At 35.5% G+C, this 26,333-nt stretch overlaps 3 protein-coding genes across 11 annotated transcripts in view; 2 read left to right on the top strand and 1 right to left on the bottom strand.

The window, feature by feature from the left end:
• Positions 1-3,433, top strand: part of LOC123870420 — a 49,103-nt gene extending 45,670 nt beyond the window's left edge. For both annotated transcript variants that reach the window (XM_045913724.1, XM_045913726.1), the window contains exon 5: positions 112-3,433. In XM_045913724.1, coding sequence (XP_045769680.1) covers positions 112-505 — 394 coding nt within the window. In that variant the 3' untranslated portion in view covers positions 506-3,433. The remainder of the gene's footprint in view (positions 1-111) is intronic.
• Positions 3,434-4,905: 1,472 nt separating this feature from the next.
• On the top strand, positions 4,906-19,534 carry LOC123870417 (protein Son). Of its 8 annotated transcripts, none has more exons than XM_045913720.1 (14): positions 4,906-5,899; positions 6,612-6,698; positions 6,861-7,064; positions 7,637-7,800; positions 8,252-8,427; positions 8,867-9,007; positions 9,199-9,259; positions 10,710-10,802; positions 11,356-11,429; positions 11,874-11,954; positions 12,075-12,182; positions 13,809-13,880; positions 16,242-16,323; positions 17,042-17,202. In XM_045913720.1, the coding sequence occupies exons 1-14, from the start codon at positions 5,058-5,060 to the stop codon at positions 17,068-17,070; spliced, it is 2,214 nt and encodes a 737-aa protein (XP_045769676.1). In that variant the 5' UTR covers positions 4,906-5,057; the 3' UTR covers positions 17,071-17,202. The 8 variants fall into 8 exon arrangements, with proteins under 8 accessions (XP_045769676.1, XP_045769675.1, XP_045769677.1 ...); XM_045913717.1 differs by lacking the exons at positions 13,809-13,880; positions 16,242-16,323 and adding exons at positions 17,911-18,078; positions 19,287-19,534 and having other exon boundaries at positions 4,907-5,899; positions 17,042-17,233; XM_045913715.1 differs by lacking the exons at positions 13,809-13,880; positions 16,242-16,323 and adding exons at positions 17,911-18,078; positions 19,275-19,534 and having other exon boundaries at positions 4,907-5,899; positions 17,042-17,233.
• A 749-nt stretch (positions 19,535-20,283) lies between these two features.
• Positions 20,284-25,019, bottom strand: LOC123870354 (iron-sulfur cluster assembly scaffold protein IscU). Its single transcript, XM_045913618.1, has 4 exons — positions 24,768-25,019; positions 24,367-24,670; positions 20,696-20,876; positions 20,284-20,513 (listed from the first exon to the last, which is right to left on the bottom strand). The coding sequence occupies exons 1-3, from the start codon at positions 24,858-24,860 to the stop codon at positions 20,809-20,811; spliced, it is 465 nt and encodes a 154-aa protein (XP_045769574.1). The 5' UTR covers positions 24,861-25,019; the 3' UTR covers positions 20,284-20,513; positions 20,696-20,808.
• Positions 25,020-26,333: the final 1,314 nt, after the last annotated feature.

Genomic DNA, 26,333 nt, shown 5'->3' with positions numbered 1-26,333 from the left:
CATTTTTTGAAAAGTTACCGATTGGCCAAAACCACCTTCGATGAAAATAGCTTCAGGCAAAAAAAAATATTTTCATTCACGTATCTAAATACCCCGTGTTTGTTATTGTAGGCTGCCATCGGACGTGGAGTTAGTGCGCCTGCAGCCCGAGCACATGAAGGCAGTTCACGACCTGTACCCCGCGAGCGACATCGAGTGCCGGGAAGTGTTCGAGAAGCTGGTCGCCGAGCTGCCTGCGTACGGCATCTTCGTCGAAGATCAACTCGCGGCCTGGATGGTGCAGTCCTACTACGGAGCCATGTTTTCTATGCAAACGAGACCTGAATTCCGTAGGAAAGGCTATGGGATCTTCTTAGCGAGGCGCCTCACCAAGGAGGTCGCCAGTAGAGGCTATAAGCCCTTCGTCGTGATTCGTCCGGAGAACGACGCGTCCCGTTCGCTCTACTCCAAGCTCGGCTTCGAAAAACGTTTTCGAACGGTGCGCGCCGTCTTGCGCCCTCGCTAACGCGTTAAAGTTGATCACTAGCAGATTTTATTTTTTTAAGACTTTTGAAAAAAATCAATTTAGCTTGCGATCTTTGATCGCTTAGAAAATTCTAGTAGTAGCTACGAGTATAAGATGGAGCGACTAGTGCTTTCGATATGTATCATTCCGAGTTTCACGATGTTGAAACAGAGGCTTAGATTGTAGGTATACTAACAAAATGAAGAAACGAATTTACTGTAACAATCGGTATCTAATACTCAAAAGTTTTTCAGCGTTCAAAAGATAATGCTAAAATGAAGAGTTTATAAATGCCATTAAAAAAAATTTAGGAGCACGGAAGTAGTTGCAGCCAAGTTTTCATTTGAAAGTCTAGTCGCTCGCTGCGTTTTAGCGCCAGCCTAGTTACTGATCTCAGAGTCGCTAACTTGTCAGGAAGTTCCATCTCTTAAAATTACTTATTGCTTTATTTTACATTGCCTAGATTTATACTTACAGGTACAAAATACCGCACTGTAACGCTCAACTCAGTTTATTTAATTTTAGAGGATTAAGTTAATCGATCGATAGCCGTTCAAGGTACAACTTCCTGACACAGTTGGCCTCAAATAACTCATTTAGGCGAACGCTTCATTACCACTCGTTGATCGAGCGGAACTATTCTGTCTCATGGTTTATGAAATTTTGGGACCCGTTTTGAACTGTGTGATAGCTTTAACGTACTTCGACGTATCAGGAGAAGTGTATGCGTATCAGTCTGCGTTAATATATAAAATACAACATGAGAAAGAAAGTTACCGACTTAGCACTCGAGTTGCACAATTCTTCAAAAGATTTTAAGCACCATTATTGTTCATCTGACGCTAGGAAATATTATGGTTCAATAAAAATGTTAGGGGCTATAATTTTTATGACATTCAATAAGATTACTTTTCGACATATAATCTGGTGGAACTATTATACAATTTTCATTGTAGTATTGATAGATTTTGATAAACCTCTTAATACGGGAAGAGTTAAAGATTTTATTTATTTTATACTTTTTTGATACGTGAAAAGATATAAAAAGGCTGGAACATGAGTATTGAAAGTTGTTGTGACGTGCGTTTTATACATGATAGTACTTATTTCCAAAAAAAATCGCCTATGGTAGATGAGTTTTGAATAACCAGTTTTTGGTTACTATAACTTTTGTAGGGACTATGTTTTTATATAAGGAAAGAACATTGAATGAATTGAATGACGCAAGGATACCATTAAGAATTTGATACGAAATGTAGATAGGTAGGTATTTCAAAATGGGAAACTATTTTACAATTATATATTGGCGTAGTTTATTCATAATGTTTGTATTCAATATATTATACCAGAGAATGTTAAATAATTATATTATATTGATTTAGTCATTGATTTTTTACTGTAGTACTTATAATATTTAGTTACATTGAGTACGTTTATATTAGAGTGTACGCTTAATTTACCTTATATTTACGTGGATTGTCTTCCTAAAGACTGCGTATAGTGAACAACAAAAGAAAGGCATGGGTATAGAGCAAACAAGTTTGATGTGGGTAAATGAAAAGTGGCCGTTAAAATTTAAAAAAAAATATACATACTTAATAATTATATTGCGTTAAAATAAAAAATATGATATAGGAAAATAATTATGTTCCTTCATAGACTGCGAAAAGCATTTTTTTTAATCTAGCACATTGCTTTAAGTAAAAAAATTGGCATTTAATATTATCTTTGCTCAAAATTTAGAGCTTCCACCATTCATTAAAAATTGAATGCGTCAAAATGCAAATGGCCAAAGTTAAGTACCTACACTTTCTAAAAACAAAAAAAAATACCGTACTAACTCATTTATTAACAAAATAACGAAAACTATATCCTAGAATAATTACCAGTTTAATGATAACTATAATGTGCATAAATAAAATCATCTCAAAATTTAAATTAAGTAGACGACAGTGTCGTGAAAAAAAGGCATAGTTAATATACCGTTGAACCTAGTTAAACTAGGATTACAAAAATTGTTCTATGTAATGAAAAAATTAAAATAATCGAGGCGCATGGCAGTGCGCCAGGTCAAGTTCCGACTTAACGCACGTAGTGTGACTTTTAATTTTTTTGCAAAGGCATGCATTTTTCGGTTTTATAAATGAAGGTCTTAAACTCAAACTCGAATAACTACTTTAACAGGATCTCACCTAAGGTTGGGTAGAACAGAAATTTCTCTAAGCACTTTGGATAGAGCTAAGTTGTATTTTTCATTTTACTGAAAAGAATACGTACTTACTTAGAAAGTTTTCAATTTTTATGAATAAAACTGATTACAGCAACACGATAAGCTGCCATCTGTCGTCTACTTATTTAAAACATCTAAAAAATCATTAACAACATGCAAATCATGCTAACGCTTTCCCACTTTCCTACTAATGGTAGGTACATACGATTTAAGTAGTTCAAAAAATATCTCGAAAATTTTTTAATTGTAAGAACAGTTTCTCTGAACACTTTCCCTTGCCTAAATAAACAATGAACATTTCAGGACAAGTCTCCGTCCTCGACACTGCAGTAGGCTTGGTACATCTCGATATGTCGATAGATTTCGAATATAAAAACACTAAAATGATAAATTAAAATACAACAATAAGAAATACAACTACTGCCCCAAGCGGAAACTTTGCAACATTGATGTGCTGAGCTGCTCTAGATAAATTAATTCTTTCTGAGTGATAGTGTTTCCATATTTGAAATCTATCGACGTTATCGAGTTGCGTGTATTAAGCGTACAGTTGACGCGACAATATAATCGCGGTAGATATATTTTAAAAATCGATAATAAACATCTGCAGCTACACAAAATGTAGTGTCCGTTCTGTATTGTTTATCACATTTACCTTGCAAAGGTATCAAAAAATTAATAAAAATTATATATTATAATGTTTGTTTTATTTATGTAGGCACCCTATTGTTGTGTTATATTGCAGACAAGAAAGCTTCAAGTTGTCAAGGACGCACATCTGCGCTTTTGCAACTACTTAGACGATAAAAGGGGGTACTTAGACATGAGCTTTAGGTATAATAGAGAAGTTTTTCGCATGATGACTGCTAAACTTTATTTCGAAGAGGGTAGGTACGTGATGGTGATTATGATGACCTCATCCTTAATACTTTTAGTAACAATGGAGATTGGGGCCACCAAAAGCGATGTAGCAATGTAACTAGATACAGATATCGATTAGAAATATTGGTTAAATAAACCACCATAACCTCCCAGGTTGCCGCGCTTCCATCTTCATCACTGATACCATAATATAATTAATTATTATTAAAAGCGCATGCGTGGCATGGTATAGTGCGCCTCTTACGCATTTCAGTGACAAGCTAGTAGGTACTTGTTTACATTTTCTTCTAAATAAAGAAAAACGGAAGAAAGCACAAGTAAGTACATAGGTTAATATACAATAATTTAAAAAAATACCTGCTTAATTTTTGAATTTTGAAATTAGTCAAAAATTAACAGTGTTATTTAAACAAATAAAATATAACTAGTAACAATAACAATATTATGTTAAATTGATTAAATTCCAGCTAGGCCAGTATAATACCTATATCCGTGCCGTGGCCCAAGGCTATGACCAAAGAATATACTACTCTCTGGCTATGACTCAATAATTGGCAAACAATGAACCAACATTTGTCTTCGGTACTTCGGATGACAAATGTTGGTTTGGAATTTGGATCTGTGATTTGGATTGCCCCATGTGTAGTGTGTGTAGACCATACGGACTATTTGTTATCTGTAAAATGTCATTTTTATGCTTAAGCTCTAGAGTTTTTTTTTTTTTTCTTTAAATCTGGCTTTACTCTGATTAGCCAATGTCAAGTTTGTGATATTTTCAAGTTATTGAATTTATACAAGTATGGACTCCGTCTGCGCCGGCAACCACCGATATACGCGCGGCGCCCCTTTGGAGCGCTTCCCAGTCAGTTCCACCACCAAAAACACCAACTAACACAAAAACCAGCCACTCTTAGCAAAAAAAAACACTCCAAACAAGCACAGCACGCGCGCCAGCAAACGCTATCACAGACGAAGTCGAGCTCTAGAGTTTACACAGAGTTTATGAGTTATCTATGGAATGACCTCAGTGTTTCGAAAATTCCAGGTTTCTCGGGAGATCTACCGATTTTGGTTATTGTGTCCCGATTTCCTGATTTCGTATTCCTATCTCCCTTTTTGAATTTTGAACCACATGAGTTTTGTTTTTGTGAAATAATCAAAAATATATCACTCATAATAAAATACTTTAGGTAGTTCTATTTCGAATAAAAATCTCCCGTATTCTCCCGATTTTTGTTGGCAAAAACAAAACGATTTTTAATTTTTAATTTTTGCAACACTGGCCTCTGAATCAAATCCAAATGTCAAAAAATTACTAACAAGATGGTGAACAGTTTTGCTTATTTTTGAATTGTAAAATGTAAATTGATTTTATGCCATCTCTACGATTCTTGGGATATTAGTCTCTGCAAATTGAACTTCGTTAAACTATTAAGTACAATGGCTACCTTAATAGACAAAATAGAGATGTTAATCAAAAGGGAAAAAACCACACCGGAGCGAAAAAAAGAGGAAACCACGAAGTCCTCAAGTGAGATTCTATCAGAACTTTTTAGTGCCTTCAATGCTGATCCACCGAAGATCGAGGAGATTTCCTTTAAGAAATCCAAAAAAAGTAAGAAGAAGCATAAGAAAGAAAAGAAAAAACGTAGTCGTAGTTCCAGTTCTAGCAGTGACTCTGATAGTAGTGATTATTCTCATAAACGCAAGAAAAGAAAGAAAAGTAAGTCCAAAAAGCGGAAAGATGACAATTCGCCGTCTCGCCACCGGTCTCACACGCCTGTGTTAGTTAAATTGGAAACTGAAAAGAAAATAAAGAAAGAAAACAGCCATGTTAAAATTGAATATCCAGTGAAAGAAGAATACAAGGTAAAAAAAGAGAAAGATCATAGATTAACTATAAAGGCGGAGGACATTATAGATTTAAGTGACTCTACTAGTAATATTGATGCAAGCATGATACCCATGCCTGAATCACCTAAAGAAAAACTCGATTGTAACGATTTACGTTTAAAGCTCGATAAAAAATTAGATACAGCAGCAGAAAGTGATAAGGCAAAGAGTAAAATTCAAATTAAGAATTTAAAGTTTAGTGCAGTGTTTGAAGAAACAGTGAAAAAGGCTGAGGAAGAAGCCAGAAAAAAAGCAGAGAAAGAGGAAGAAGGGGAATTGACTGATTCGTCCAGCAGTAGTGAAAAAGAGGATGAATCAAACTCACAGTTCCCAAAATCTTCAGATCCAGGTGGAATATTAAAAAAACAAGCTGCGGAAGAGATTAAAGTGTAAGAATATTCAACATTTAAAATTGTTTAATGACCAAAAAATTTTTGCACAGCTGTTATCAATCTTTTTTTCGCATCTTCAGAATCATAGAGACCTATCTAAAAAGTTAGCAATAACATCGAAATTTGGAATTCTTATAAATTATAATTTTAATATAATAGTTCCCCTGTTCCAATTAAAAGTTGATGAAGATTGTCATCAATCATAGATTATCATGTAGGTTGTTTTATGACTCAAAGTCTAAATCTAAAAATTTTGAAATAGATCTCTATAATTCTAAAAATGTGATATGGCCACTTCCATGTCTCACTTTTGAGGCATCAAATGCAAATTTTAAGTATCACAAATGCTTACCATGTGCAAGTTTCAGGTCATAATATTAGTCGGTTATACTTATTGGTGGTTCAGAGCAGCCAGAAAGATACTTATAGACTGTGTCACTACCCATATTATAAATGTAAAGAAAGTTGATTTTTAGTTTGTCCTACAATCATGCAGCAATGGAGCAAGAGTCATAGCCATCATTTAGTACTTAATTTTGTGTAAATTCCCTATAACAAAATATGTTACTTAGAATTTAAACATTAAGTAATTTTGTAAATGTAAAGACTCTCTTGCAATAATAAAAATTGCTTATCCATTACAATTCATTATATTTTATACTGTCTATATTAAAATATAATGTAATTTTTGTGTTTCTATTTTGTACAGTATTGCTGAAGAAAAGAGTTCATCCAACAAACTCAAAAAATCAGAACACAAATCCTCACGAAGAGACAGCAGTAGGTCGAGAAAAAGGTTAGTTAGTTAGATATTTCCCTTTCTAATTTTATTTTAAAGGTCCAAAAAATATTTTGAACATGAATATAAGAAATAATAATATACGCAACTTACAAAACTGTACTTACTGTACTATATTAGCACCTTCGTCATATTCTATTATGATTATAATGTGTTTAGGTCAGGCAGTAAATCACGACGTTCAAGATCAGGCTCAACATCAAAGAGAAGAAGATCCTCCCAATCTAAGTCTAGACGTAGAAGCCATTCACGACACCGCTCCAGATCTAGACGAAGGACCCCATCTAGAATACGGCACAGATCCCCTCCTAAGTCACTGCATAGAAGCAGGTTATCACCAAGACATAGAGGTCGACGATCTAGGTAAGAAAAACAAAGTGAAGTATCAATTCAATTATAAATGTATGTATATATTGCATATGCCCCACGTTTTTAGGATTCTGTACCTCAAAAGGAAAAAGAGAACCCTCACTTTGTTGTCTGTCTGTCTGTCTGTCCATCTGTCATATCTGTCAAGAAAACCTATAGGGTTACGGGTACTTCCCGTTGACCTAGAATCATGAAATTTCGCATGTAGGAAGGTAGGAAAAATCCGAAAACCGTGAATTTGTAGTTACATCACGAAATAAAAATGAAAATGTGTTCATGAACAAATAAGATTATTTTCAATTTTCAAAGTAAGAGAACTATTATTATTCAAAGTAAGAGAAATATATGAAAGGGTACCTTTACCTGTATATTCTGAAACAGATTTTTACTTATTTTTATGCATAATAGTTTTGATTTAAATCATGTATCCTGAGGTATCATTAAAAACTTGGTATGTACATATTTAAAAATAATACTGGAGGCACTGAATTTTTACCCGACTGCGACAAAGCCAAAAGGAAGGGTTATGATTTTAGCAGTCTATGTATTTCGTTATGACGTAACAGATCTCCAACTGGTGTGAAACTGGCAGACAGCGAAAAGAAGCGTCTTCTGGAAGTGGCGCGAAGGAATGCCATCAACATGCTCAAGAACGGAGCCGTGCCGGCCGGCGCTGCTGCGCTTCCACCACACACTAGGAACCAAGTTATGGCTGCTATTCAGTCCGGGGGTAAGAACTGCTGCTTTTCTTTGTAGGATTACTAGGCTCAGCCTTGGTTGTAGTACTGAGTGTACCGATAAGTGTTAATATATACATACCGTATTACATTCTATACATACCGTAAACCGGGCCGCGTCGCGATCGAAACTAAATTTTTTTAAATTATGATTAAAAAAAAAGATTGTGCTGACGACAGTACTTTACTAACATTGTAATCTAGCCTACGAGTAGAGCTAATAAGTAATTTTATATTAACCTAAACAAAGTACATATCTAAGAATCGGTCCATTATCTTAGTTTACAGTTGGTTTTCACTGAAAGACACTTTGTTCTTGTGTTCGTTAAAATGCACTAGCGCTAAATTTTCACTTTGTGTCACTAAGTACTTAGACCAGGGCTAGTTTATCATTCTAACCTGATTTGTCACTCTCAAGTTTTACACATGTCATTCTTGTGACAGGTAAATCAGTGGACGAACTAACGGACTTCTGCAAGCATTTATCAAAGAAGGAGGCCCTCGGAGAACTATCTTCTGTCTCATCCAATGACGAGGACATGAGCGAGAATGAGGACATGATCGCCTTCCATCACCCTTTCCTGGTCAAGGAGAAGGCGCCTATCGTTATGAATATTCGGGTGAGTAACTAATATTACTCAGCCGGTCATAAACCGTCAGAAATATCTGTGCATCTGTGACGTTACGGCTTGACGGTACTGCCAGCGAGAAAAGTGCAAAAAAGAAATTTTTGAAAGGGCATGACTATTGTCAGTGTTTGAAAAATATTTAAGTTTGTAAGAATTAAAAAAAATTGCGCTTGCTGCGCTCGCGCTAATGTGTTTTAGTATTGAGAGAGAGTCTATGGGGTTGATATTTTTTTTTAGATGATCAGAATTTATATGGCGATGGCTAAAGGTAATCGCACATGGCCGCAATAGCCGCCATAGCCAGTAATATGTTTTTCAGTACTAAAAAAATGTACAAAAATTTATAATGTGAATGTCATCAGGCACAGCTTTTTAATACTATCTGTTTTTTTTTTTGCTTTTGTAATATTTTGTATTTGTTTGCCTTTAGGGTGGAGCTCCCCTGCCAATAAAGTCAAGTACCCTGCCTGTGGCCAACAAAGAAGAGCTTCGGCTGCAATTCCCTGTGTCGTCAGGATCACAACACAGGGACTCAGAATGGGTGCCCGTCGAGCCTAAGAAGGATAATATGGTAAGTAATAACTCTCCCCTGCCAGTAAAGTCAGTACCCTTCCAAGTTAGCCTGCTACCATCTTAGACTGCACCTTCACTTATTACTAGGTAAGATCACAGTCAAGGGCTTACTTGCATAGGAATAAAATAGTAACCTACCTGTAGCCACCAAAAAAGAGTTGTCAAATAAATATTTCATTTTAATTTCAGCAAGTGGCAAAGTTGAACACGAAACCGCAGGAGAAAACTAGTTCACCTCCAGCAACAACTAGGTAAGTCACCTTGTTCTAAGGAAATATATAATATGTTACGTTACACCTTAGCAAGGAGTGGGCGATTGTCACAATAAAACAATTGATTGTCAGTTTATTAACTCTAAATAATTAATAAAAATCTGAATAAATCCAACAAAAACAATATCCAATAAAAAGTTGATTAGCAATTTTATTCGATTGTTAAATCTACGAAGTGAGCTCAAAGTATGGAACGAATAAATCGAAAATCTAAATCAATTGCACAATAGGGTATTTTACACCTAGTGAGAAATGATCTAAAAATATTTATTTACGATAGTTTAGGCAATAAGAAAACGGGAAGTGTAAGTATCAGTTCACAAAAATATAAAATAAATTTTATATTTTAATTCGAAATTTTCACTTTTTTTTATCTGTGCAACAATTATGCGAACCGCTAGCCGCCTATGTACCCGCCATATTACTACGTCATCATGTCAGTAAATCCTTCCATTTCTAATTGCATGACCACAGTACAAAAGGTTTAAGAATCGAACTGCACGAATTTGGGATTACTGATGCATGGATTAAATAGTTTGGGCTCCCAAATCTAAAAATACTTTTCATCTTTGCATGAGGCACATGGTTTTTTTTCTTTACATTAGTCATTTATTTTTCATCAACAAGCGTGTTATGGAACGATATTTTTAGCCTAATGTATGGGGAACAAGGGAACCATAGACAATTTTCTTACATTCAGGAACGACACACCAATGATATGGATAATAACTCATTTTAAATTAGCAAGAAACAGTTAAAAATTTAAATTTAAATAAATTTTAAATTGTAATAATTTAATAAATTTTACTAATTTTATATCATTCATTTAATTCATCATTCATTTTGTCATTTTAAATTGTAATAATTTAATAATTTATTACCGCGTCAGCTTGTTGTTGTTTACTTTAGAATTATTATTATCACAGACTACAATCTAGTATAGAGACAAAATTACTGTGTCAATCTGTCATCTCTAGGAGGTACTGATACTTTGTAAGCTTACTATCTAGTTTACAGACAAAGTTACTCTGTGCCACTTTGTGATCTCTAGTTCCTGCCTACTCTGTGAGTTTAGTTTACTATCCCGATGACGTCATAACATGGCGTCTAGGTAGCATAGCTACCGTTTTCGTCAACTTGCGCGCGAAAATTTAAAATGCAAAATTTAAATGAATTTTTTTGGTACTTATCGATTGAATAAAATTTAAAAAAAAATTCTAGTGGTAAATTATCACCTTAGGATTAAATTGAGACACTTTTCAAAAAAGAGTAAAATACCCTATTGAATTCAATTTTCGATTTAATCGTCCGAGACCCGCGCGTTATTAACGATTGAACAATCGAATAATAACAACTATTGAATAGTTCGATTGTTATGAATTGCTCATCGCTGCACTTGGAAATTTTTTTTTTTTTTATTTTCCTATCGTAGTTCAGAACCGTTGGCCTTACCAGCACCTCCAGCTCCAGCGTCCAGTACGCCAGCGTATATGAAAGCGTTTACTACTGGCTCGACAAGCCGTAAGTCTTTTCTCTATATTCTCTGTAAAAACTCAATACACTTTACACTTCTTTACACCATATGCTACCTAAAATAGAAAATTATAATTAATTAATACTAATAGAGTATACAAGATAAATAATATCAATATACTAAAAATCAGACAAGATTTGGACTCGCAGGGTTCCATCCCATCTTACAAGAAACAACACATTTTTTTTTTAAATTTCTCGTTCTGTGAAAATTTCAACTCTCTTTCTATCCATCTAGTTCACGGGATACAGCCCGCTGACAGGCAGACAAGACAGACAGACAGATAGCGAAGTCTTAGTTATTGGGTCCCCTTAAGATCCTTTGGGTTGGAACCCTAAAAAAATATTAATTTTAAATCAAAAGGTAGTGCTTTAATTTTTAATGTGCTAAGAAAAAAAATTGTCATACAAAATTATTTTCTGGGATAGAATTCTGTAGTTGTGCAGCAAGGACTGTGAAAATTTTTGCATAGAAATTGGTTCTATGTGCACTACCTATACAGATATTAAAAAATAGTCCAATAATGGTTTCTTTTTTCAGAACTTACCTCAGTCCCCGCGTTGCCTGCGCCGGGGCCACAAGCCTATCCCCCGGGGGTCGAACCACCGAAAATTGTGAGTTCCCAATTTTTTTTTTTTAAATTTTCATTTGCACATTTAAATATAGGTATTCAATATACATATAATAGGTATTCAACGTATGCATCCTCCATGTCTGTGACTTACGATTGCCAAAATAAAAATCTTAAAAAGCTTAAAATTTGTCAAAATAGTATAGAGAGAAGTATGCTTCAAATTGAAAAAAGAGATAAATCAGACTCTGTATCATTAGAAATAGGACAAAAGTAAGGGATTTATCAGTCACCATTAATAAGCTGAATGGAGAGACGAGAAATAAGTGGACGAAAGTAGTTACGGAATTATATACAAGAAGGGAAAAAGAAAGAGAGGTTGCCCTTGTCAGAGATGGAAAGATGATATACGAGAAATGGCATTTTAGTCGAAATAATTCTGGTATTATATTGTATAAGAATAATATATTTTTTTCTTTATTTGCAGGATCTAGCGTCGATCGTGTCACAAAAAATTGCACTAATTCGCAAGGAACAAGAACAAAATGAATTGAGCACTCTGAGAGGTGTAAGTATAAAGACTGATATTTGTCTGGGCCGGGCCGCCAAGCGATTTAGCGTTCCGGTACGATAGTTTAGATTTATTTAGTAGTCGGGTTTTAGTTTTCAACTTTATCTTGTTCTTCAGTTCGGGTGGTCAAAGAATTCAAGCCTGGGCCAGTTCACGGGGTCCACTGGCGCCCAAATCCTCACTCCTCGGGAGCTGGCGAGTGGAACGCAAGCTTGGGCGAAAAAGGTATGCCTTTTGGGTCAACTTGGGTTATTCGCTTGGAGATATTGACCTATATGGACTTATTTATATGTATGCAACTGTCTTGTGATTTAGTCAAATGTGTCCACGGATAGGGATGTATAGGGATATCTTTAATCAAATAAAGCTTTTCAAATGTTTTTTTCCAAAAAGCAGCATTTTTTTCTGATGGAAAATATAAACTTTCCTTACAACTTGTAAAGACAAGTACAATTATTATACATATAATGGTAGTTTATGAAACTTGCATAAAATTATATGCAGTTTCATACACTGTCTAAACTCATTTATCTTGAAATCTAGCTAAGATAGCCAGATCTTTTTCTTGTAACATATAAATTGTATATTAACGTAGGCAATAAGCGTTCAAAATGCTATTGTTTGAGATAAGATTCATTAAAATTCATTAGTTTTTGAGTGTAAATGAAATATATAAAATTAATTAATCACTTTCAACATAATAAAAAAGCTACATTTTAAAATTGCCTTTTCTTAAAATAACAATTTCTGTGTGATTATTTTTTTGATTAAAGATACCCCTATCAATACAAAGTTATTTACTTAGATTTCAATGATAATAATTAAGCAGTAAATATGTAGAGGAATATATTGTAACAAAAATGTATACATTCACAATTTTTTGGCTGCACTCACTTTTGTTACCTATCTATATATTATAATATAAATACATAAGTATATTATGACATACACATAAAAACCTCAATATTAAACAGAACCAGGGATTATTTTTTAAGATTTCTCATAATGTATTCAAATTTAATTTTATTGATTTACATATTTCACTAACAATTTTATCCCAGTTTAACCGATTTAAAAAAATACTTACGTATTTTCAATCTTTAGTAATATATTTATGTAAAGAAGCTTAAATCAACGTTTCTCAAATATAATTTTTTATCAAAAATTGAGTCAAACAGGTACAATTTTTGATAAGTTTAACCTAACAAGGTCAATAATATAATATTCTTATATTGCGTTACTTTATATTACTGATATTACGTCAAAATAAAGTCGGTCTAGCGAAAGTAATTGACAGCGAGAAAGGGCGGCAAATCTCTATGTATAGCTAGGAATAAACGAAATTGATACTTTATATTATCTTTTTTAATTTTTTTTTTAAATTCAGATACAAGTTAGTCCTTGACTGTAATCTCACCTAGTGGTAAGTGATGATGCAGTCTAAGATGGAAACTGGTTAACTCGGAAATTTTTACTTATGCTGATTGCTTAGTTAATTCTATGCATTAAGTTTTCTTTATTATTAAATATTTATTAAATAAACCTAATTATCAAAACCAGGTGAGGTTATAAAAACAATATGTGTTGCAGGTTTCTAAAAACTGAAAATTCTCTGTCATGTCTCAGCTTTCGTCAGACAGACTCTATTATTACATTCTATCTAAAACTATTGCTATCATCTGAAATGATATAAAATATTATATGAAAATTCTTTTAAATTGTTATTTTTATCACTGTACGTACCTAAATGAAATTCTAACTCAACTTAATTTTATTTTATTAACTTTTACAATTACTAAAAGAACCTCGTTCTGTTTAATACTGCGATACTCTAAATAACTTTTCTTTCAGCTCAAAGCGGTTGGGATTCGCGTTACCCTCTCTATGCGCCGGCGGCTTTGGTCGGAACTCATAATACAATATGTATTATCCTTTCTGACTTGCAATACAATATACGATGGTTATGACAACATTGCCAATTTTAGTCACAAATATATCTTTAATGGATGACAAAATTCATTTATCCATGATGCTGATGACTGATTTTTTTGCTGGGTACATACCACGTCATTCAATCCAAAAACGAGTATAACTTTTTGGACATATAAAAAATAAAATGGTAATTAATTTGGTGAATACACAATTAAATAATCTTTATTCTTTATAAGTAAGCAGAACAGAATTTCAGCAACTTTTCCAAGAAAAGATCACCCAGACCTTTACCAAAAATTTACCTAAAATTATTTGTGCCATTAGTTTTTAGAGGAAATATGCAATATTTTGTATTGCACATTTATCTAAATACTTAAATATAAATAAATAAAGGTCAGAAAAAAATCGGTGCAAGTAATATTTTCAAAATCGAAGTTTTTTTTAGAGTAAATGTTGTTTTAACCATCACGTCTCGAAACAAACTAACGTGTAAAGGCAGAACTATTTTAGTTCGCTGGTTACACTAAATAAAAAGCGCAAACACTTTCAATGAAGTGGTAATTTTCATGCCATTGCATGTCATGGCGTGTAATTTACCACTATAGTAAGTTTTTTAGAAGGTGAAATGTAGGAACGATTTTTGGCAACCACAATTAACTGAAATAATTGTGATTGGCAATGGGGATCCACAGGCAATATCAATGTCAAAATGTTTGTTTTGTTAGTTTGCTAGCTTTGATATGGATACAATATACGATTGTATCGTGAATTATATAGGGTGTAACCAGAACGCTAGCAAAAATGAAGACATTACTAACTGACTGAAATGAAGAAGACAAGATTACTGATAAGATACCATAAAAAACTACGATTTTTTGCCCTGTATTTTTTAAAAGTTCACAATATACCTATTGCAAATAAAAGATTTGACTGACGCTAGAGGTCAACGAACGTGCCGTAAATAGGTCACTCGAAGTCAATGCCGCGTCGTAGGAGCGGCATTGACCCGAGTTTTGCACGCTATACAATGCGGGTTTGGAAAATACTAAATCACTGAAACTACAAGATAACGCAAATGTTTATTGGCATTGGATTGTGTTAAGGTAGTATAATAATAACGGTAAGTTTTTGTTAGCTTTCTGGTTACACCCTGTATAAAGATGATACCTGAAAGCTCGTAAATATGGCGTTTGACAGCTCAGTATAGACATTCCACAGATGATATACTCCTCTATGGTCGGTTGGGCCGGTTCCCTCATGTGCCAGTTGTCGGGATAAATAATTGACAGTGGATCCCCATTGAGAAGATTTTTGAAGAATAATAAAGGGAGAACTAACTTGCTCTAAGTAGAACATAACTGATCCTTTTCTACTAACTAAACTAACTAAATTCAAATTACAAATTTTACAATTGCCCAAAAAAGAGTGTAATGTTGCAGGGTTTGTTGTATACTATGTTAATTTTTTCATTATAACTTCAAAATCTCTGAACAGAGTTGGATGTATGGGATATTGTTAAAATTCTTACATCTTCTTGAGTGACACTGACTATAAATTTTTTGAAAAAAAAAATCAGTATGGCAGAGTCGTGTTTATAATTTCTTTTCAAATAATTACTAGTAGTTTTTTATATTTAAAGAATAACATATTTTCTTCAGTTAAAAGCCCATACTTTCCGAAACGAAAAGACCTTTAGGATTCCTTTAATTTTTTATTAAATACTTCTCGCTACTTTTCACCTTCTAGAAAAACAAACTATACAAATGGCATACAAATATTCAGTTTTCCCCTTTTCAAATAAAATGACTGACTTATTTGATAAGATTTTGCATTGTAATGTTATGCTATGTAGAATTAACGCAAACATAACAATATTATGTAAACAGGTGGTTATACATTTTTTTGATAAGTACAACATACGAGTACCATGATATATGGGTAAAGTATTCTTGTTTTAAAAGTATGTACGAAGTACCTACTTAGTACATATTTAAAACAAAAAAAAAACAAGTTAATATTGCACTGTCATCCAGTTCCGACGTAGATAAATGAAAATTTTTAACTTCTAGCTCATCGGGAAATTAGTTTTAAATCGATTGCAAAATTTGTATCGAACAGACAATAAACCAAGGGTTAAGAAAACGTGTCAATAAAAACGCGTGTAAATAAATAAACGTTGCCTTTTTCAACTTAACAATTCAATTATATAAAAATATTGTCTAAAAATAATAGCTCAGTCATTCTGTTGTTATAAACCACCATAGCCTAGCAATTCTTTTAGCCGCAAAAAAATTAGTGGCTCTAAGAAAAAACTAGGCTAGTTTATGGGGAATTCATGAATATTTGTTGCAGCTTATAAAAGATATGGAGTCGCGCGCTACGGTAGACCAACCACGGCCGAACGATAGGTGCATATTATGTACCCACGTCACAGGTAAGGATACAGGGAAGGAATACAAAATGGAGAATATGTGAAAAAAATTTACTTGTGGAGAAAAAATTGGTTGAACAAAAAACATTTTGATGGTTCCAGGGTCGCGCGCACTATGGTCAACAGTGAGTGGAGTTTTATCCACAAGATTTTGTGGTTCTTAGTAATAAATTAAATAGCGAATGCACTGACTGTTGACTGGTGGCGTTTGGTTTTATGAGGTTACATCGGAACTAAATTTGCACAAAAATACATTTGTGAAAAGAATACCTATGATATATTTTATTCTCTAGTGTACCGTAAAGTAGCAATATTTCTACCAAAGAGAAAGGCATCTCACAAATCAAACTATTATTTTAGAAATATAATAAAAATTAGGTAATTTTTCACTTTTTTTTTATCTGACGAAGATCTTTACTATGTGATGTAGGACGCAGCTTTTTCAGTAATTATTATTGCATGGATTATTTATTATTGTTCTGGGTTTTAATTAAACTAGTACATAATTGTAATAATAATCATGTATATTTTATTAGAAAGGCCGTGAAGGACTTGCATCCAGGGCTGTAAATTAATTTTAAAAATTAGTATGTCTGGTAAAAACTGTAGGCAGCAACAAAAAAATAAAGGGGATTCGGCACAGATTGCAAAAAAATAAGGAAAGTTAATGACGAATCTTTGTCTATGGTTAGATTGAGAATAAATCTATGGTTTTATATAGGATCAGTTGGTACGCGCGGCGCCGGTTGAGGGCGGGATGGGAATGCATCTACTCCAGAAGATGGGCTGGACGCCAGGGCAAGGTTTGGGTAAAGAAGGAACTGGGACCCTTCAGCCTTTGATGTTAGAGGTCAAGTTGGACACTAGAGGTCTGACGTCCAAAGAAGAGGTCAGTACGAGGCATGGAAAGAACGTGAGTATAAATCAGATACATTGGCATGATTTTTTTCAAAAATTTGAAAAATTTGAAAAATAAAACAGGTGTTCTTCGTTCGTGTATGCTGGGTCTAGAAACTTCAAATTTTTTTTATTTTTTTTAATCTTCATTTTTTTTGGACTTTTGTCCGACACGGACACGCCAGCCCCATCGTGACCTAAATATTACAATCTAAATAACATAGCGGAATGCAACAGATCCAACTTACTGCCTATGCAAAAATAACTTTAAATTTTGCACATTATAAGAGTATAGGTTCTCTCGTCGAAGTTGCAACATGGCAGTTTGCGCAGATCTAAGACTAAGGATTAAATACATACATACACCCTGTTAAAATCTAATAGAAGACAGACGCGATCTATGATTGGCTGAGATATTTGCGCCGCCATTCAAAATAAGATTTCTGCGCAGGTACGGTCGGCCTCAGAATTCGAGCAGCAATTCCACGAAACTATTGCATCAAACACCTGTTGCACTTATGACCTTTTTGTATAAACGCCACACACACCTAACGAATGTGCATAACCGTGCCATGCGAATATGATCATTAAGGTGCTAAACGATTTATGGCTTTTGACTGTACATCGGCGTAAGTTGTAAAAATGTATGTACTTTGTTTTTGTGAACTATACCAACATGTTTTGTTATCACAGATGAAGCCCCAACGGATAGGCCGCCGCGGGCCCGCGCCGCTGGTGGCGGGCGGCAAGCACCCCGTATCACTGCTAGGAGAGTACTGCTCCAAACAGAAGCTGGGCCCGCCTGAGTACAGCCTGTGCTTCGAGTGCGGCCCCGACCACAAGAAGAACTTCCTCTTTAAGGTTTGTTGTAGACATATCGTAGACTGCAGTGAGGGATACGCGAAAGGAAACACTAAACCATCAATCCTTGTTATTATCATTATGATTTACTAGAGGATGCCCGCGACTTCGTCCGCGTGGATTTCGGTTTTATAAAATCCCGTGGGAACTGTTTGATTTTCCGGGATAAAAAGTTTCCTATGTCAATTACAGGGACGCAAGCTATCTCAGTACCAAATTTCATACAAATCGGTTAAGCGGATGGGATTTTGGGAATCCCGTGGAAACTCTTTGATTTTCTGGGATAAAAAGTATCGTCCCCGGGATATAAGCTAACCCTGTACCAAATTTTGTCAGAATCGGTTAAACTGTTGGGCCGTGAAAAGGTAGCAGACAGACAGACAGACACACACTTTCGCATTTATAATATTAGTATGCATGATACACTACAGTTTCTTGGTTCAAGCTTTATGTGGATAGGATCTGGGAGTCCACCGGTTTATTGATATTCCAATAAAACCGTAGCCTTATCTGATTTATAGGAAGTCACGATCCTCATCCATGAGGAATATAATTTATGAAACAATATTAATCACCCACGTCATGCAGTTGAAACAGTGCAGTAGCCATTTTACTTATATCATTCGAGCTGTGGAGTGTGGACTGCTATACTGTAACTGCTATAATATAGTTGACTAGCTTATTCCCACGACTTTGTCCGCGTGGACTACACAAATTTCAAACCCCTATTTTACCCCCTTAGGGGTGAATTTCTAAAAATCCTTTCTTAGCAGCTGGTCTATGTCATAATAGCTGCATGCCTAATTTCAGCCGTCCAGTAGTTTGAGCTGTATTGACAGAAAAGTCTGTCAGCTTTTTTTTATATATATATATAGACTAGATAATGCCCGCGACTTAGTCCATATGGATTTAGGTTATTTAAAAAACCCATAGGACTTTCCGGGATAAAACGTAGCACATGTCCATCTGGTAATAATCAGCCTGTGATAAATTTTTTTGACAATTTAAAAGCACTTGTACAAGTTTATTTGAATTAATTTTTTTTTTCCATTCTATTATGGGATGCAAGCTATTTCTGTACCAAATTTCGTCAGTCCGTTAGGCGAATGGGTTATAAAAGGTAACAGACAAACAGACAGACAGACTAACACTTTTCGTATTTATGAGTATGGATTATAATTTTAAAATTGTCTTAGTATTGCTTCCAGGTAAAAGTGGCTGGGGTGGAATACCAGCCGGCGGTCGCGAGCGCTAACAAAAAGCAAGCAAAGGCCGACGCGGCACAGCTCGCGCTGCAGAAACTGGGCATTGTGATCTAGCTTAGTGAAACTTTGTGAAACATTAGTGAAACATCGTTAGTGAAACTATAACTCATATGAAATGCGGATACTTCTACACGATATATTTAATGATTTTACCCATTTTACATAATAAATATTACATTAATTTATTATTATTTGAGACTTAACAATCTTTTATTGATATTTTCATCCCTGGCAACAAAGTTTATGACGAGACAGAAAACAGTGCTCTATCCTCAGAGAGAAGCTAGTATAGAATTCTTTGTTAAGGTGGAAGCGACGGGCCTGCCATTGTCGCAATTAAAATACCATAAGCCTACGTTGTCGTATTAGTTTACAAATTGCGAAAAACCAAATTAAATTTGAATTTCGCGGGCAGGCCGATCTCATGCCCCTTAACTTGTTCCACTCCCATACAAATGACAAAGACAAAAAATGGGTGTTAAAAATTTTGAGTCACCCACCAATCACAAACAAATCAAGCAAACAAATCTGTTTTCCGCACTATATTAGAGAACCTATGTTTACAAAAAACATTCGAAATTCAAATCGAAAATATAGGAGAGCCCTATACTAACTTCTCCCAGTGAATAGAGTACCAACAACTTCAAGGATACTTTGTAGTTCGTCTATAACACTCAGACAAAAAAAATCTAGACAGTAATCCTTTGGAGACATATGGACAAGACAGGAAGGATTTATACAGACCAAAGTGGGCATAACAAGCTATTTTGCTCAGTAGTTCCAGATCCAGTTGACTGTAAAGCCAGCTCAGACGGCAAACATCAAGGACATCTTACTATGTACACTGTGTACTTTGTATGTACTAGTATGTACACTGTGCATAGAAACGTGGAGCTATCTACCAATCTTGTTGAAAGGCAAATGAAATAAAACAACCTAATCATTTACTTAATACATTTATTTAAAACAATAATAAACATTTTCTTTCTGAGATGATTTCAATAAGTTAATGTTCTATTATTCAATATTCATTGGTTTAACAAGACCTATTCAACATCTAAATTAAATTGGACAGGTCGAAAAATAATCTTTTTCTAAATGAATCATTGTGAAAATGAAAGGAACTATTTTAAAGCCTGTAAGTTTAATTTAAAACATACTGAATAGGCTCTAAAGTTGCTTTAAACTACGGAAATATAATATAATATATAAATATCGATCACCCTACTTTTAACTGTCACTGTTCACACTTAGATGTAATATAATATTACATTTAAGTGTGAACAGTGACATTTAAAAGTAGGGTGAGCAATATTTATATATTTTATTATATTCCGTAGTTTGAAATCAACTTAATATACAATGGTCTAATGGTTACACCTAAACTATAATTATCTAGTCATTCGAACCTTCATATAATACCATCACAGATCTGTTCCAATACATCATTCTCAATATTTTTAATTTATTTCTTATCTTGTTGCTTGATCCTATAGTCCGAGAGAGCAGCTTTGATGGCGTCTTCTGCAAGCACTGCAACCAAAATATTATATAGAGTATTATTTATACAAATACTAGCTGATGCCCGCGACTTTGTCCTCGTGGATTTACGTTTTTCAAAATCCCGCGGGAACTCTTTGATTTTCCGGGATAAAAGGTAGCTTATGTGTTAATCCAGGGTATAATCTATCCCCATACCAAATTTCAGCCAAATCCGTCCAGTAGTTTTTGCGTGATTGAGTAACAAACATCCACACTTTCATATTTATAATATTGATAGAATTAGCATGTCTTATCTTAAATCAGTTAGACCTAGATATATAGAGCACACTTTGACTTTGCTAAGACTTAAGCTCCACTTAAAAATCGAGACAGAGTTATGTTAGTGATATAGTGCTGTCTCGTTTTAACAGTGTCTTAAGTCGAAGCAAAGTCAAAGTGAGCTCTATAGATCTCAGCCTAACCTTGACTAAGGTCAAGTAGACCAAAAACTGCATAAAGTATTTAAATTAATAATATGATTAATACTACTATTATTTACTAATACTACTAATAAAGCAGTACTAATTTACTATTACCATTAATCCTCTTTTGCTTCAATCAATCATAATGAGAACTCAATGCCTATTGTGGCATAATAAAACGAGAAACCAAGAAAAATATTGGTTTTATTTAACTGAAACGTTGACTCATTTGACAGTAGTTAGATGACAGTTGTCTATGGAGGTACAGCGCGGAGGTCGCATCACCTCATTCTCCCCCGGTTCAGTTTTCACTCTCACTCCCATCAACCACAAAGTCCGCGTCTCCATTTCTTTAGGCTCTCTACTATCGCACAAGCCTCTTTTTCGATTGAGGATTGTTTGCATTCCGAGTTATTCAATGTCCGAGAGAAAAAAGCAACTGGTCTTCCATGTTGCGTCAGCGTAGCCCCTAGCGCGAATTCCGAAGCGTCTGTTTCGACTGTAAACATTTCATTGTCGTTAATGGCTACTAGAGCGGCTGCCTTAATATCTTGCTTGAGTTCTTCAAAGCACTTGAGCGCATCAGGTGGCAACGGGAAAGTAGTCACGCATGTAAGTGGCTTTATTTTTTCGGAGAAACGCGCGATCCATTTAGCGTAATGAGCAAGCATCCCTAGGACTCGTTTTAGTTCACTAGTTTTAGTTGGAGCGGGAAGCTCTAGAAGAGGTTTTAGTCTTTCCGGGTCAGGACTGATTGTGTTATTTTCAACAGTATATCCAAGCAAGTTGATTTTAGTCTTATTGAAAACACTCTTCTGTTCGTTTAGAGTTAAATGAAATTTATTAGCGGCGTCCAAAAAGCGTTTTAGATTGTGGTCATGATCCCTTTGATCTTTGCCGCAGACGGTTACATCATCTAAGTAGGCAAACGTTCCTTCTAATTTCTCTTCTGTTATGATGAAGTCCAGAGTTCGTTGAAAAGCTGCAACGCCATTAGTCACGCCAAATGGAATGCGTGTAAACTGGTACAATTTGCCGCAAGCTTCGAAAGCTGTATAAGTCGATTTGACTGAACACTTTAAATCTTGATACGTTGCTCACGACTGATTCTATGCTTGGCAAGGGGAAGGCATCCAGTCCGGTGAATTTGTTTATTGTCATGGAGTAATCAATGACAAGTCGTTTTCGATGAACTCCTCCTCCCGCTACGAGGACTTGAGCTCTCCAGGGGGAAATGCTTGTTTCAACGACCCCGTCTTCAAGTAATTTAGACACTTCTTCCTTTATGAAGTCCTCATCTTCCTTGCTGTAGCGCCGGCTTCTCACGACGATCGGTCGAATGTTTGGCGACAGATTTGTAAATACGGAGGCTGGTGGCACCGAAGCTTGTAACACGTTGCATATCTCTAAAGGTTCGCCAGGCCCACCAAGATTGAAATGAATGCTCGAGTGATGTTTGAGCAAGTCATGGCCGATGATAACGTCGGCACAGAGGTTGTCGACAACTAGAAGAGGTGTTTGTTTATAAGTATGCTTATTCATCGTAATAGTAGCAAAGCAGACACCTTCAACAAAGGAAACTTGATTGAGAGAAGCGAGATTGACTGTCTGCTGGCAGGGTTTTTTGCGTAGTTTCATTATGCGAGCAACTTTACCATTAATAAAGCTGACCGAACTTCCTGTATCGACGAGAGCATCAGCCTTGTATTCGTTGACCATGATTGGAATTGTTGCACTCCTAAGGCTCGAAGGAGAGGCAGCAGAAATAGCTCCACTGTAGAATTGGTCGTTGTTAGGGGTTGTAGGATCTTCAACTGTCGTGGAGTTCAAGTTAAAATTGCCCGATCTACAGACGCTTGCGAAGTGTCCTTTCTTTGAGCACTTTTTGCAAGTGGCTTTGTTGGCTGGACATCTGAACCTTGGATGAAGACTCCCGCCGCAAAAGAAGCAGGGTTTAGCCGGAGGTGGCGTGTTCGGGGCGGCTTGAAAAGTTCGTGACGATAGAGCCGCCACTAGATTTTCGGATTCCTTTACCCGTGAAATACCTTGCGATATGGCGGTAAGTTGCGAAGAGCTAATACCAATAGTAACTGCATCCTTCTCTGCCGTTTCCAGAGCTACGGCTTGATTAAGTGCTTCTGAGAGAGTGAGTTTAGAGTTTTCTAGTAACCGCTCGCGAATCCTTCGTGATAGTAAGCCGGATATGAGAGCACTACGAACTGCTTGGTCTTCATGCTCTTGGGCTGTGACGTCTTCGAATTTACAATCTTTCGCAGAAAGTCGGAGAGCTCTAACATAGTCAGAGATCGTTTCGTCGGCTCGTTGCTTGCGATTGAAGAGAATGTGTCGAGCTAGAATAGTATTTTTCGGTTTGACATAGATGTCTTCTAGAACTTTCATCGAATCTTTATAAGTGGAGCATGTTTTGATATGCTTATAAATCGATGCCGATAAGTGGTTAACTAGGATCTTACGCTTAAGGGAGTCCGGTACATCTTCGGTAATCTCTTCTGCTAAGAAGCTTTCGAATGTCGATTTCCAATGTAGCCATTTTGTATCGGAGTCCGCGACATCAGGCTCGATGTCAAACTTATCGGGTCGCAGATATCTTAACAGCGAAGGCTTGCCTAGTTTTTCGTCAGTCATTCTCAGTTAAATAAATTGTGGCATAATAAAACGAGAAACCAAGAAAAATATTGGTTTTATTTAACTGAAACGTTGACTCATTTGACAGTAGTTAGATGACAGTTGTCTATGGAGGTACAGCGCGGAGGTCGCATCACCTCACCTATCAAATGGTCATTGCACATTGCAATGCTGCGAACATGTGAGTATGTGAACTTAATGATTAAAATATACAGTTTTTACAACAATATTGTGAATGTGCTACAAGTAATCAAATCTGAGGCATAATTTATGCCCTGCACATACTGCCATGTTGCAACTTCAGGTTAGACTATTTGTTTTGCTTGCACTATATAACATTATTGTAATAAAGTTAAGTGTTCAAAAGGCAGACAGTTTCAAGAACAAAATCTTTATATTAGTTAGATACTCACTAGAGCAGTGCAGCTTGACAGGAGGCAAAGACAGCTCCTTAGCAATATCAGTATTCTTCAATTTCAATGCTTCATCTACAGTCTTGCCTTTCACCCATTCAGTGGCAAGAGAGCTCGAAGCGATCGCAGACCCGCAGCCGAACGTCTTGAACTTAGCATCAATAATCTTGCCGTTCTCATCAACCTTGATTTGCAGTTTCATTACATCGCCGCAAGCCGGAGCTCCGACTAATCCGGTGCCTACACTTTTATCCTTCTTGTCCAACGAACCAACATTACGAGGATTCTCGTAGTGGTCGATGACCTGATAACAAAAATGCAAGCAATTTTTATCATGTAACCCTCATGTAATGTTCCAAAAATCGATAAACCTTGACATTGCGCATGCAAAACAAACTTACATTAGCATGGTATGACGCAGTTTGTACAACGTTGAGACCGGAACGATTCCTCAAGCACAGGCACCTGCAGACGTTAGAAATTAAGAAAGCCATTTCACAAGACACGAAAACTAGTAATTCTTTGAAATCTGCTGATTATGAAATCGGAAATCAAATTAAATGAATGGCCACTTCAATACACAGATCACTATTAGTAATTTAATTTATTTCTGTGATTTATTTCAGCAGAGTGCAGACTGCAGACCAGCACAGACCACGAATCCGGAGATAGACGACGAAGTTCCATAGATCTCAGTGTTGCCAGTGGCAGATAGTCAATTGTAACACGAGACATCTCAAAATGTAACATTTTCACGAGAAAAGTAACATTTCCTTATTTTTCGTGGAAAATAAAAGTAATAAGGTGCCAAGGGTAATATGGCACTTTATTATACAAAAATTTAAACAGTTTTCTTGTCCCATTAGTTAAGCTTAAAAAGAATCGTAATAATAACTGTTGATTGAATAAATTGACTGCTGATCCTGAAAAAGAAAAACAAATCAATATGTAAAATAATAATATAACAACGGATTTAGAAATGTCTTTGAATAGCTATAACTTATTTTGTTAATCAATTTATAATACAAGTGTAAATTAAAAATTTATATCACCCCAACAAGTGAAGGTTACATTAACTAGAAAAGAGCTGATAACTTTCAAAAGGCTGAACCGATTTTCTTTGATTATAGCTAAGAACACTCTCCATCAAGCCACCTTTCAAACAAAAAAACTAAATTAAAATCGGTTCATTAGTTTGAGAGCTACGATGCCATACACAGATACACACGTCAAACTTATAACACCCCTCTTTTTGGATCGGGGGTTAAAAAGATTAAAATCGTCTTATATCGGGCGATCTGGCAACACAGGACTGTTTGAGTTTGAGAGGCTACGCACTAGGTGGACTTTGTCTGTGTAGCGTTTGATGGCGCGCGTGTGGTGCCTTTTTGGAGCGTTTTTTTTTTTTGTTAAAAGTGGCTGGTTTTTGAGTTTCACTGGCGTTTTTGGTGCTAGAACCATGCTGGAACTAACTGGGAAGGGCTCTAAAGGGGCGCCGTGCGTATGTCGGCGAGCGCCGGCACAGACGAAGTCCTTACTTATATAGTTTCCCTAACTTGAAAATATCTACAAACTTGACATTAGCTAATCTTTGTAAAGCCAGACGAGAGAATAAAAAAAAACGCACTAGGTAGGTACGCAGTGAAGAAAATTACGCGGGAATTTCAAATTCGTTTTGTTAACTGAACAATACTAGGTAGGTACCTAACTACTTACCTTGGTCTCAGCAAAGAGATCGATAGATTCGATAGCAAAACTCAAATTTTAGGTTACGCCGGCCGGTATCTACTCAGCTCGCTCTCATTCCTGTAAAGAAAACCGAAGTTACCTACAACAATAACTAAGTAGTAAATAGCTAAATGAACTTCTGGAAACTAATGTGACAATAATAAGATGACAGTCAATACAAAAACAAACTGCTTTCAGTTGCAAATACTATGACTTTGTTTTTGCATTACTGATTCCCT

Source organism: Maniola jurtina, chromosome 12, assembly GCF_905333055.1.
Source record: "Maniola jurtina chromosome 12, ilManJurt1.1, whole genome shotgun sequence".
Taxonomy (NCBI): domain Eukaryota; kingdom Metazoa; phylum Arthropoda; class Insecta; order Lepidoptera; family Nymphalidae; genus Maniola; species Maniola jurtina.
This window is presented reverse-complemented; position numbering and strand designations above follow the sequence as displayed.

Coding starts and splice junctions, on each gene's coding strand:
- LOC123870417 (XM_045913715.1), top strand. CDS start 5,058: ATGGCTACCTTAATAGACAAAATAGAGATGTTAATCAAAAGGGAAAAA. Junction 6,699..6,860: donor AGCAGTAGGTCGAGAAAAAG/GTTAGTTAGTTA, acceptor TAATGTGTTTAG/GTCAGGCAGTAAATCACGAC. Junction 12,183..17,041: donor CGCAAGCTTGGGCGAAAAAG/GTATGCCTTTTG, acceptor GGTTTTATATAG/GATCAGTTGGTACGCGCGGC.
- LOC123870354 (XM_045913618.1), bottom strand. CDS start 24,860: ATGGCTTTCTTAATTTCTAACGTCTGCAGGTGCCTGTGCTTGAGGAAT. Junction 24,671..24,767: donor CTGCGTCATACCATGCTAAT/GTAAGTTTGTTT, acceptor TTTTGTTATCAG/GTCATCGACCACTACGAGAA. Junction 20,877..24,366: donor TGTCAAGCTGCACTGCTCTA/GTGAGTATCTAA, acceptor TTTTGGTTGCAG/TGCTTGCAGAAGACGCCATC.